The 12,396-nt window shown below is 43.1% G+C and overlaps 1 protein-coding gene across 3 annotated transcripts in view; it reads right to left on the bottom strand.

Annotated features, from left to right (window-relative positions):
- Window positions 1-4: 4 nt before the first annotated feature.
- Window positions 5-12,396, bottom strand: part of LOC111588687 (uncharacterized) — a 28,733-nt gene continuing 16,341 nt past the window's right edge. For all 3 annotated transcript variants that reach the window (XM_055007676.1, XM_035943362.2, XM_023299182.3), the window contains 7 exons: window positions 4,316-4,476; window positions 4,051-4,154; window positions 3,794-3,854; window positions 2,710-2,798; window positions 1,328-1,450; window positions 880-980; window positions 5-756 (listed from right to left, as the gene is read on the bottom strand). In XM_055007676.1, the coding sequence (XP_054863651.1) occupies window positions 231-756; window positions 880-980; window positions 1,328-1,450; window positions 2,710-2,798; window positions 3,794-3,854; window positions 4,051-4,154; window positions 4,316-4,476 (1,165 nt within the window). In that variant the 3' untranslated portion in view covers window positions 5-230. The remainder of the gene's footprint in view (window positions 757-879; window positions 981-1,327; window positions 1,451-2,709; window positions 2,799-3,793; window positions 3,855-4,050; window positions 4,155-4,315; window positions 4,477-12,396) is intronic.

The raw sequence follows: 12,396 nt of genomic DNA, 5'->3' as shown, positions 1-12,396 counted from the left end.
AACATACTGTTACAAATTTTATTCAGATGTAAAATGTATAGGGAACATTTAAATACATAACACATTTAAGTACAAAATTTACAAAAAAAAACTCCTAAAAAATAAACATCTCTTAAATTGTTTGCAAAAAGTACTGAAGTTTGAATAAGAAACAAGTTTGATTTAAAATGCACAATTTGATGAGTCTCATACCTCAGGGATTGTAATGCTTTTAGGAGAGGTGAACACTACTACCAGTCGATTGCCTCTTTTCCCACCACTGTCCCAGCTCCTACATCCTCCTTCGCTGCAGAGTTGCAGTAGAACGTAGCCTGGTTTGGAGGGTGTCCAAAGGAGCTCCATGACTGGTGGAAGGGTAAGACAGAGGTGGGCTCTGTTAGATTTGAGTCACTGCCGTCAATGTTGCTGATTACATGAGAATTTGGAGGAGCGATGCTGTTATATGTTACAGCTGTGCTGGGATCGAGGACACTGGCACTGGTAGGAGTGATGGGGTTGCTGTTGGTTACAGAGTTGTGATCTGCGTTGCTGTTGTTGCTGGACGTTCCAGGGAGACCTGAGGGGGGAAATGTCAGAGCTGGAGCAGCTGGGGGTGGGAGCAGGTTACTGGCCGGGGTTTGCATGAGGTTGGTGGGACAACGGAGGGCCAGACGCTGGGTGAGGAGCTGCTGCTGCAGCCGCCGGTCGGCCCAGTCCTCCTGAGGCTGCCGGTGGATCTTCATGTGGGCGTTACGGGACTTGATTTTATAGAACATTCTGGGGCAAGGAAAGAGGAAGAAAGAAATGAAAAGAAGGAAAATCTAAACCATCTGTTTGGCTCGCCCTGAAGCCAAACACACAGAGTTCATTTTAGGTTTTAGTACAACTGGTCCTACTCACTTTCCACACAGCTTACAGGGGAAGTAGCTGGCCAATGAGGGCACAGGAACCGCCTCCTCCAGTGTAAACCGTCTGCCCACTGGCTGACAGATGGGCGTCACCTATAGAAACAGGCCTACTTGTGAGCTGGCATGCTGTGATTGACTTCTTGAGTTGCATTCCACAGTGGATAATCATGTAATGCATTTAAGCCATTACACAAGACTACACAAATGCTCCAAATACGCAGTATTATTTCCTTTGGGAAGCAGACTATTTTATTACTTTCTGTTCTTTAACATCAAGGATCTGAATATATGCTTACAGAACTAACACTGGACAAAAATGACTGAAAACCAAACTTACAGAGACACCAGAGGTCTTAGTAGGATGACAGAATCCCTGCATCACATATAACATTTAGGTGAAAAATGAAAAAAATTTCACCCAAATTCCTGAGGATTCTTACATGTTTCTGCTGCTCCAGTACTCCATCTCTGCTCTCCTCCTCTTGCTGCTTCTTCTGCTTGTCCAGGAGCTTTTTGCTCATGTAGTAAAACTCAACACATTGTCTGACTGTCTTAGTCTTCACCTGCAAAGTACACACAAACAGCACTCTTGATTTATGGCTCTGTGGCATCTGCAGTTACACTATGCTGCAGGTCTTACATTGATATATAATCAATGTGTGTATGCATCTATGTTTAAAAACAGATCTGTGCATTATTTGTTCATTTTATTGACCAAATTCCCTGTTAATACCACAACTTGTCTGAAAATACCTGCAGAAAACCAAGCTGACACATTCAGTTACACCAAAACACAACACTGACATTTTTTCCAGCCCTTAATGGTGCCAGTGAATTTTCAAGTGTTGCTTTTGTGAAGTTGCAGCATGTAGTTGCTTTCACTTGGCATGGAGTGCTGGTATTTTTGACAAAAGGTGCTGCAAAGGTACAAACTGGCTTGGGAATTTAGTTGCATTTCACAGTGTGGCCCCACATACAGTAACCGCTAGCTTTCAGAGGCTGTGAAGGTGATGTTAAAAAGTAATGCAGTTGTTTCTGCTTCTGGTCTGCTAGCTGTCTCCTGAGTGCGTGCACTCAAATTAAACTGGTGTTCTAGCAAAGCTCTGGTTCTGTAAATGGGAAACAATTCAAGTAGCTCAGATAGATCAACATAACACTATTTTAGTGTGTCTTGTGTGCGTTTAAGCTCATGTACAGGTTCAGGAACTGAGAGGGACGGTAAATCCGATCCATGCTAACTAGCTACACATTCTAACTAGCTAAATATGAAAAAATCCTTTTACAGAATCGCAGACACCACCCTAAATTACCTGTTAGAGTCATCATCCATGACAGAAAGTGGTGAAAAACCAGACCAGAGTATTAACTGTGGTGTTTTTGCATTACTTATACTGTAATTTTCTTCCTCTGCAGTTTGATGTGTCACTTCACTCCCACTGAAGTACGTGGTGAGTCACCAAAAACTGAACAGGTACAGGCAAGAAAATGAGCACTTTGCCCAGTACACCTTAGGAACATAATACTTCACCTTTATGAAATGATGTAGCACAAACACAGAACGCTTTGACCAAGTAATGAGCACAAAATAACGGTTGTATAGCTGTGGAAGGACTGAATAAGCTTAACTTCCTGTTTTTCATTCTATGTGTTGATTTCCACTGACACAAATAGGTACTTTTTGTTTTTAATAGTAGCATCTGATAACAAAATTCAAATATGTAAATTTAATGCCACTGCAAAGACAGATCAGAATCACATTGAGAGGGTAACCATTAAATCAATACAGCATAAATGACAATCAGCGCAAGAAAAAACGTGTTACCGTCTTCTCTATGACTGAAAAGTCTTTTCCATAAGTCCCAAGAGCTGCACTGAAGAGATTCTTTTCAGTGTCAGTCCAAAAATCACAGCCTACAGAGAGAAAGAGAGAGAAGTGGGGAGGGGAAACAATCAGAAACAGTGACAATAAACACCACAAGGTCATCCTGAAATGTGTGATTTGCTGGGATGCAAATTAATGCAGCAGTAAATGTTAAAAAAACAAAGGAGATAACGAGTCTGAGGATTCTCACTGTGTGTTGGAATGACTGTCTAAAAATGCAGCTGCCATGTGTCTGTGTAAAGTTCCTGATCATATGTAATTACACTGACTGAGTTGGTTAAGTTTCACTGCTGCAGACGTCATTCAGGAGGGATCAGACAAGCAGGAGGTGTCTGCTAGCTGTGAAAACCTGAAGTGATTCAGAGCAACAAAGCCGGAGGGGGTCCTGGGACATGCCAGGAATCTGAGACATCTAAACATTGCTAAGCTGTTGTCAGGGGGCCCAAAACATGTAGCAGTAGCCCTGTCTGTGGGAATAAACTCACCTGACTGAACACTAGTATGCAGAACAATGCGTACTCTGTATTTTACAGGGTTCTTGGTGGACTTAAATGCACCGGAGAGAGACGGAGCGGATGGCATGCGATGAAAGTGGAAGGAAATCTGGGCTTCTACAATGCCTTCTATTGTATGTAGAGTACAGTGGGAATGGTTTCTTCCTTGCTGACTCATATTTCTCACATGCACACAATCACCGAGTGTTGCAGAGAAACACTAGAGGTAAACATCTTTCACTGCAACACATGTTGCTTCATTTTTCTTCTCCTCTTATATCCCAAAGTTAGATTTGACAAAGTTATAGATACAAAAACATAAAGAACCACGATAATCAAACTAGTGATTTGACCTGAACACAGATAAAATAGCATGGATGTGAAGATAATGCATGAGTCTTAAGTTCTTTTGGTCTTTAAACTTCAATTTGTAAACCAAAGTACACTCATACCACTCAAAGTTAAAGAGTTATGTGAACATTAGGTGAAGTTTTAGGAAGCCCAAGATTTAGAGTGAGGCCAAAGGTTACCAGAGTAGTGGTAGTCTCCTGTCGGTGAGGGCTGTGAGAACAACAGCATCTCCAGTGTGGCCTGAACAGGAGGGATGGAGGACAGAGAAAACAAACAGATGAGGCATGCAATGCAATTAAATGGATACGAAAGAGTGGGAGAGAAAGAGTGAGGATGCAAGGAAGTGAGTAAATATGCATGGAGGAATGATGAAAATAATGGAGTGAGTGGATAGTAACAGTAATGAAGAATAAAGAACAATAGTGTCACTGTTTACCATTGTGTTCCCCTGACAATAGTGCAGACAGTGCAGGGCCAGCTCAGTATTACTGCCTCCTCCTGGTAGGCAGCTGGAACTGCACATGGACAACAGCTTCTCCACTGCACATAAACACGCAAAACATTGGCAGTTTTAGGCGTTAAAATAATATAGAAACATTAAAATATTTAATAGACTCTTGACCTTATTGGTTGCTTATGATGTTGAATGTTTTCACTCTATGGGTTTGGGAAAGAAAACTGTATTGTGATGTGCCATCTACCTTGGTTTTGTAAGTGAGCATTCTCCTCCAGATTGTCCCACGGTTTCCACAGCAACTGTTCCCGAGGAGTTTCTTCCTGTGGTGACCACGCCGATGACCATCCACCATCTCCGAAGCACGGAGGAAGATCTGCCTGGAAATCAGGACCCACATTGACGTGTCTGGAGAAGGAAACAGAGAGAGGAACAAAATGAGAGTGAAAATAGACATAAAAGACAACAATATGAACTAGAAAGTAGCTGAAAGTCCACCGACATACTAGTATTTTCTTTAAAAATAATGTTTGGACTCAAGTTTGCATTAAGCTTTTTGAGTTATATAAACTTCTAAAAAATTCATCTTGTTTGTTTCTACAATGAAATATACTTTAATAACTATTTGTTGCAGCTGCTCCGAGGCACAGAGAGCAAAACGGGGTGAATTGCATCAAAGTCTTTATTTGGCCAACAATGATCAAAATTAGCCTCTCCTTCTGGCCCGTGCCTCCGCTGCAGAGAATCTGCTGCGTCTCCGGTCTAGCTCCACTACAAACTCTGTGAGGCGTTCAGGGGCACTCAGTAAATTACAACACCACAATATTAACATTCACAATAATAACAATGGCACCAAAGACAATACAAAAAAATGTTGTGGGGTGTCTGTGAACCATTTATAATTAATTAACTCTTACTTAAACTGTACATTTGTCTAATTGGAAACTACTAAACCTCAAAATTGTCAAATTCTCTCACACTCTCCCCCACTTAAGAGATGTCGTCCCGACACTTAAATGTACCTGCTCAAGTTTCTATTATAATGAACCAAATAGTATGGAATGGACAGTATTTTAGGTCACTACCCGTTATGAGTAACTCAGACTACCGTGCACTGCAGCTGTGTATACCCCCTGACGCTTGCTCAGATGTTATTACAAGTCCAATACATGTGTAAACATAACCAAACCATTTGACCATTACTTTACATAAGGGTATTGCATCTTTTTCCCATTTCATTCACCAAGAAAAACAATTACCCAAGTACCACAGTCTTAAACCATAAATCGGCCATCAATCCATGAGTACATTTTTTTTTTTTTTTTTTTTTTAACTCATATACCTGGAGGATAAAGTGTGAAGAGTTTCAACAGTCTTATAACATGAATACTTCAGTCTTAACATGTCAACAGTCTTTTTGTTTACCAAGGTCGCCAGTAACCATGAACACTTAAACCTTTAGTTGCAACGGCTCGCTCAGTAAAACTTGGTTGACCCAAAGTATTATAAGTCAGAGTTTGTGGTTTCTTTCTGTCTCGCTTTGGATAAGTACTCATCTGCTGTGTTTCTTCCAAAGATTCAGAATCTGAACCACTGTCCACATCTCTCGCATCCTCAGTCTCCTCAGCGTCCTCTTCTGGCAGTTGAGCTGGGATGGGGTCCTCCTGATCATCATCAGCGATTTGAAAAGTCTCATTTTGTAGAAGCTCATCCCTGTCCAGCAGTGGAATGAACTCTGTCGCAGTGGGGTCCAGTGCAGGTGTCTCGTGAGGCTCAGGAACAGTCCATGTAAAAACAGCATCTGATAAATCTTCATCTGACTCCTCCTCACTTTCCACCTGCTGCGCTTGTCTCATCCGGGTTTTGTCATTTTTGTTTAAAAGTCTTTTCTTTGTTTTTGTTTTATCTCCAGTCTTGTTTGTGTCTGCTGAGACTGGGAGAAAATCACAAGGCAATAACATGTTCCTGTGCATAACTCTTGTCCTGCCTTGGCCGTTTTCTGGCACCAACTCGAACACGGGACTGTCCTCACCCTTCTGGTTTTTGATGACATAAATGTTGTCTTCCCAGTAGGAGCGGATTTTGCCAGGACCTCCCTTCTCAGTCACATTTCTCACCAGGACACGACTGCCGATTTTCAATGGTGGCCCATACACTTTCTTGTCGTACTGTGTTTTACCTCGCTGTGACGATTTGCCTGCATTTCGGGTGGCGATGTTGTAGGCTTCTGTCATCCTTTGCCTCCATTTGTCAACATAGTCCTGATAAGGGCCTGGGCTGTCCTGCTGTTCAATACCAAACAGAAGATCCACAGGAAGCCGTGGTAGCCTACCAAACAGCAAGAAGAATGGAGAGTAGCCCGTAGACTCATTAACAGTACAGTTATATGCATGTATGACTTTGGGAAGGTGGCTTTTCCAGTCTGTTTTCTGTTCTTCTGTTAGTGTCCTTAGCATAGAGAGAAGAGTCCTGTTAAACCGTTCTGTTTGCCCGTTTCCTTGCGGGTGATAAGGAGTTGTGTGTGACCCTTTAATACCTGACAGGTCTTTCAAATGATGCAACAGTTTGTTTTCAAACTCTCTCCCCAAGTCGTGATGCAGTTTCTCCGGGAAGCCAAACCTAAGGCAGAAGTCATTAAACAGTCTTTCTGCTACAGTCTTCGCTGCTTTGTTAGTTGTAGCATATGCTTGAGCAAAGCGAGTATAGTGGTCCATGACTACAAGAATATACTCGCAACCGCCTTTGCATTGTTCAAGATGCAGAAAGTCAATCGACACAATCTGAAATGGATGAGTAGTTTCAATGCTCTGCATGGGGGCACGTGCTTGTCTGTTTGGTTTTCTTTTTTTCAAACACTCACAAACATTCATGACAAAGTGCTCAATGTCCCTTTGCATTTTCGGCCAATAGAAACGGTCTCGAGTTAAGTTTATTGTCCTTTCTGAGCCCAAATGACCCATCTGCTTGTGTAGTTCATTTAAGACAAGGGGGTGGTACACAGCAGGAAGAACCAGTTGCTCTTTGTGTTGCGTTTTTCTGAACAAAGTCCCATCCTCCCTGATACACAGTTTACTCCACTCCCTGGCAAGTGCCTTGAACTCTGAGCTCTCGTTTTGAATCTCATGTGCAGCAGGTTTTCTGTTTTGTTTCACATAACTGTACATTTTACCTATTACAGGGTCTTGTTGCTGAGCTGCACAGATCTCCTCTCTGGGTAAAGGCTGAATAGTGTCCAAAAGTCTCTCTGCTCCTGCCTGTTGCTGAAGAGCATCAAATGAAACCACACTAAACATTGGCGTCTGCTCCGTTTGCTGCACCAGGATGCTCTGCTGTGTAGCTGTTACAGCATCCTGACTGACTGAATGTGTACAGTGTCTCATATAGTCCTCAAAGTCCATGGGCATCCTGGATAACCCATCTGCGTCTGCATTTGTTTTCCCTGGCCTGTACTTTATAGAAAAGTTAAAATCTGCTAACTCTGCCACCCAACGTTGACCTGATGCATTTAGCTTTGCAGTAGTTAAGACATAAGTGAGTGGATTATTATCTGTATAAACCACAAAAGATGGTGCATGAAACAAATAATCCCTGAACCGCTCACAAATAGACCACTTAAGTGCTAAGAACTCCAATTTTCCTGCATGCATATGGTAGTTTTTCTCAGGTGGTGTTAAGGTTCTAGACCCATAAGCTATCACTCTTAGCTTACCATTGCTACGCTGATAAAGTACAGCTCCTAATCCTGCCTGAGAAGCGTCAGTATGTAACACAAAAGGTTGGTTCAGATCTGGATAACCTAGGACAGGCGGATTAGACAGTTTATCAACCAGGTACGACAAAACTTGTTGATGAGTCTCAGTCCATTTGACAGGGGCAGACGAGGGTAGCTGTCCTCGGTTCTGCTTGTTTTTCCCTTTTTTAGTCTTTTTCAATGTCTTTGCATCCTGTGAGTCTTGAACAGATGGACCAGCAAGAAGTTCATACAAGGGCTTGGCTATACGTGAAAAATCTTGTATGTAAGACCTGTAGTATGATAGGAAGCCCAGTATTTGCCTCACTTCACCCACTGTGCTAGGCTGTTTCTCTTTCAGTGCCAGTACAGGAGCGACCTCTGCTGGATCCATACTGTGACCCTCTTTTGATACAATCCTGCCTAAAAATCTCACATTAGGCTTGAACAGTTCACACTTTTTAGCAGTCAATTTTACACCATGTTTTTGATACCTTTGCAACACGGCCCTGACATGTTCAATATGGTCCTGAAATGACTTACTGTGGACCAAATTGTCATCAAGGTAAGGTAAGCAAATGTCATCACGTAAACCCCACAGACACTCCTCCATGCTTCTTTGAAACTCAGCTGGGGCGGAACTTAGTCCGAATGGGATCCTGACCCACTGGTATAAACCCCAGGGTGTAATGAATGCTGTGAGAGGCTGGCTTTCTTCGTCTAAAAACCCCTGATGATAAGCCTTCCCCTGGTCCAGTACTGTAAACCAAGAGCTACCAGTAAGGCTATCAAGCATGTCTTGTATCCTAGGAATAGGATGTCTATCAGGCACAGATTTACGGTTTAGTTCACGATAGTCCACACAAAGTCTGAGTTCACCTGACTTCTTCCTAACACACACTATAGGAGAAGAATAAGGCGATTTTGATTTTGTAACCCACCCTCTGTTGATTAAGTCCTGCAAATATGCTTTGACTTCCTGGTGTAAAGGTTTGGGTACACTGATGTAAGTCTTTTGAACTGGTGTCTGGTCTTGAAGAGTAATGTGCATTTGGAGGGAGGGAATACAGCCTACATCACTATCATCTTTAGAAAAAGCTTTACACTCCTCCTTTAACATTTCTCTTACTGCTCTTTGTTGTTCTCTAGTTAAATGATCTAAGGCAACAGGGGGATCCCATGCCTCGTTAGAGTCACTTTTTGGAGGTGATGAGACTTTAACGTCTGCATCCGTTGTTACTTTCTCAGTTTGTTCAGTTTTAACTGGTTGGAGGGCGGCTGGATATATTGCTTTAACCCCCTCAATATGTCCCAAAATAACACGTGGACCTAAAGTGATACTATGGCCCGTGGTATTTGTGACTGACACAGGAACTGTGGTAGAGTTGCCCCTTTTTGCTTTAAACAGTACCTCTTGGATATGAAGTCCTTCGGGTAACCCTTGGGTTTCACTTGGGCAAAACAGCATTGCAGTGTCCTCCTCTGCAGAAACACGGGTGCGGCAGCGAAGAGTGGCAACTTCACCTGGACCCAGAGCAACTTTACCTCGTCCTGTTTTAACATGAGTCTCAAGGTCTACCGTTTGGTTGGTGTGCATCAACTGGATAAAAGTCTTAGCAGAAACAGCATCAATGTCAAAAGCATTACTCACAATGCTAGCAGCACAGTCACCGTTTTCAGTACCCCCTTGTTTCATTTGCTCATTAAGGATTTCCTCTATCACGTTAAATCCTATGATAGGGTCTTGAGCCACATTTGGGTCACTAGAGACTAGGACAGGCACTGGGAGGCTGGAGAAAGAAGCATCTGCACCTACGAGACTAAACTCTACTGGGACCCACCCCATAAAAGGTATCTCTGTGTGATTGGCAGCTAACCCATTTAAAGGTTCTGGTCCTAAGAGTTCTTCTATACCCCTAAGAGTTGTGTGCGGTAAGTGCTCAGCTCTCCATTTGTCATTTATTACAGTAGCCTGTGCACCTGTATCCCACAGTGCTGTAACTGGTACTTTATCAAAAGTGCACCTAACCATTTTGCGTCTACCAATAAGTTTGATAAGTTTTTTCCCTTGCTTGTTTACCATCATGTCAACATTTCCTATGTGTGAGGACCACTTTTGTTCTTTTGTCTCACCCAAATATTGTTCAACCACCCTCACTGCTTTACATGTGTGTTTGTGTTCCTGCCAGTGATGTGTCTGACATGTTTTGGAACAGTAGCTGGCGGATGAGCATCCTGCACATGTGTAGAGCGGGGCGTCGCGTTGCTCCTCCTGTCGACAGTTGCAGCAGTGGCGGGACTCCTGATGAGGCGGTTGGGTCACTGCTGGTCCCGTGGCAGTGGCCCTCCGTCGTTTCCCTGCAGCAGACGTGAAGCACGGCATCCTCTGGAGATGTGACCCGACTGGCCACACTTGAAGCAGTGGGTGCAGCTGTCTCCCTCACCGTTGTTCTGGCAGGTCCTGCAGCCTCTCCTCCTCCGGGCGCGGGCGTCCTCTGGAAGCTTCTTTGGTGGCTGGGACTTGCTTGCATTCAGAGAAGCGAGAACCATCTGCTTCACTTCGGCCACCTCAGCTTTAAGTTCTGATACAAGGGCATGTACTTCTGGGGGAGCCCGAGCAGTCTTTGTGTTCTCTTTGGCTGGGGCTGAAGCTGTGGTGGTTTGTGGGTTGCTGCGAGGCTCATCTGGTGTCTGCAGTTCATTTATCTTTGTAGTTTTATTGTTGTTCCGCTTTAACTTGTTCAGCCTTTCTGTCTCAAGATTGGCCGCTTCATTTAGTCTCTCTATTAAAGCTTCATCAGTCACATCCGGTGTGTCGAGAAGTGGTTTCAGCTGAAACTTGATGTTGTCATTCAAAAGTCCTGTACCAACTGACCTCAAAAATTTCCTCTTGATCAGGTCTGCTCCGTAGTGCTCCGTTTCTTTTCCCTTTGAAGCATACAGCAGCCTATCTTTAAGCTCAATAGCCCTGAAGAGAAAATCTTGTGGGGACTCTTTGTGATCCTGAGAAATGTTGATCAGCTTTTGATACAAGTCTGATGTATCATCTTCTCTGTAATGTCCTTTCAATATTGTCCTTAGCTGGGTTAGAGTCAAATCAGTTTTTAGTTCAAGCATGTCTCTGAGTTTGAGTCCAGGACTGATGGCTCTAATCACTGCCTCAATCACTTCTGACTCACTGTGGCCTTTGCGGAGTCCGCTTTCCGTTTGGTGGAGCAGGTTAGTGTAAGACAGTTTATCACGCTGCCCGCCTTCACCTATTTGCCCACTGATGCGAAACTCTCTACGAATACTCACTTCAGGGACGCTCCCAAGCTGAGAGCTTTGGGTCGGGACCGCTGCGCCCGCCATTTTGAGCTTCTCCTCTAGCGCTCTGATCTCCTGCTGCAGCTCCTCACATTTTTCTGAAGAGCGGGAAAAGTCGCGCCCCTCACTAGCATCGTCTTTTGGTCCTGTCACCGTTGAACCCAAAGCTGATAAAAGATCCCTCACATACTGGACAGTGTCTTCAGGCTTATAACTTTCCTCCACTTCATCCAGTTTGTGCTCAATCACTTTCATTAGCTCACGACGGTTAGCTTTCTTCAGTGATTCTTCTGTCTCTTCATCAGTATTACATTTCAACAGAAAACTGACCTCCACAAGCCGATCCTTGTTCTGGCGGCACAGGGCAGTAGTAACTTGGTCCCTCAGTTCTTCCAAATCCATTTTTGTACTCACAAGTTGTTTTATTTGATAGTCCGGTTCCAGGTTTGTTGTAGGAGAAGGGGTATCCTCCGGCGCGAGAGCTACCGTTAGCCGCTAACGTTGCTAACAGGCTAACTGAAAAACTTTTTCTCTCGCTCATTAAAAGTCACTTTTTACCCGATCTCCTGGCTGGCTCGCCAAGATGTTGCAGCTGCTCCGAGGCACAGAGAGCAAAACGGGGTGAATTGCATCAAAGTCTTTATTTGGCCAACAATGATCAAAATTAGCCTCTCCTTCTGGCCCGTGCCTCCGCTGCAGAGAATCTGCTGCGTCTCCGGTCTAGCTCCACTACAAACTCTGTGAGGCGTTCAGGGGCACTCAGTAAATTACAACACCACAATATTAACATTCACAATAATAACAATGGCACCAAAGACAATACAAAAAAATGTTGTGGGGTGTCTGTGAACCATTTATAATTAATTAACTCTTACTTAAACTGTACATTTGTCTAATTGGAAACTACTAAACCTCAAAATTGTCAAATTCTCTCACATATTAATAGTTAAATCAATAGTCTTAATTGTCAGAAATAGTCATGTTAAAATGTTAAAATGGAGGAAATCCTCAACTCAAGCTGAGGAAAAAGTTATCTCTACTTACATTAACTAATTCAGAAATTTGAGTTTAAATTACACACAATATTAAGCTGCTGCAATTACTGATGTTATTATGCAAAACCAAGTCATCAAAGTAATGTTTGCAACTTAAAACATTTATGCAAATCAGCGAATAGGATTTTCTTATCTTGCAACCACACATTAAGTTAAGCGACAATAACAGCTTCCTTGAATTTGTAGTAATATTTATAGTTCTTTGAATCAATTATTCTAACACAAAACAGGTGTTTA

Source organism: Amphiprion ocellaris, chromosome 23 (assembly GCF_022539595.1).
Source record: "Amphiprion ocellaris isolate individual 3 ecotype Okinawa chromosome 23, ASM2253959v1, whole genome shotgun sequence".
NCBI classification, from domain to species: Eukaryota; Metazoa; Chordata; class Actinopteri; family Pomacentridae; genus Amphiprion; species Amphiprion ocellaris.
This window is presented reverse-complemented; position numbering and strand designations above follow the sequence as displayed.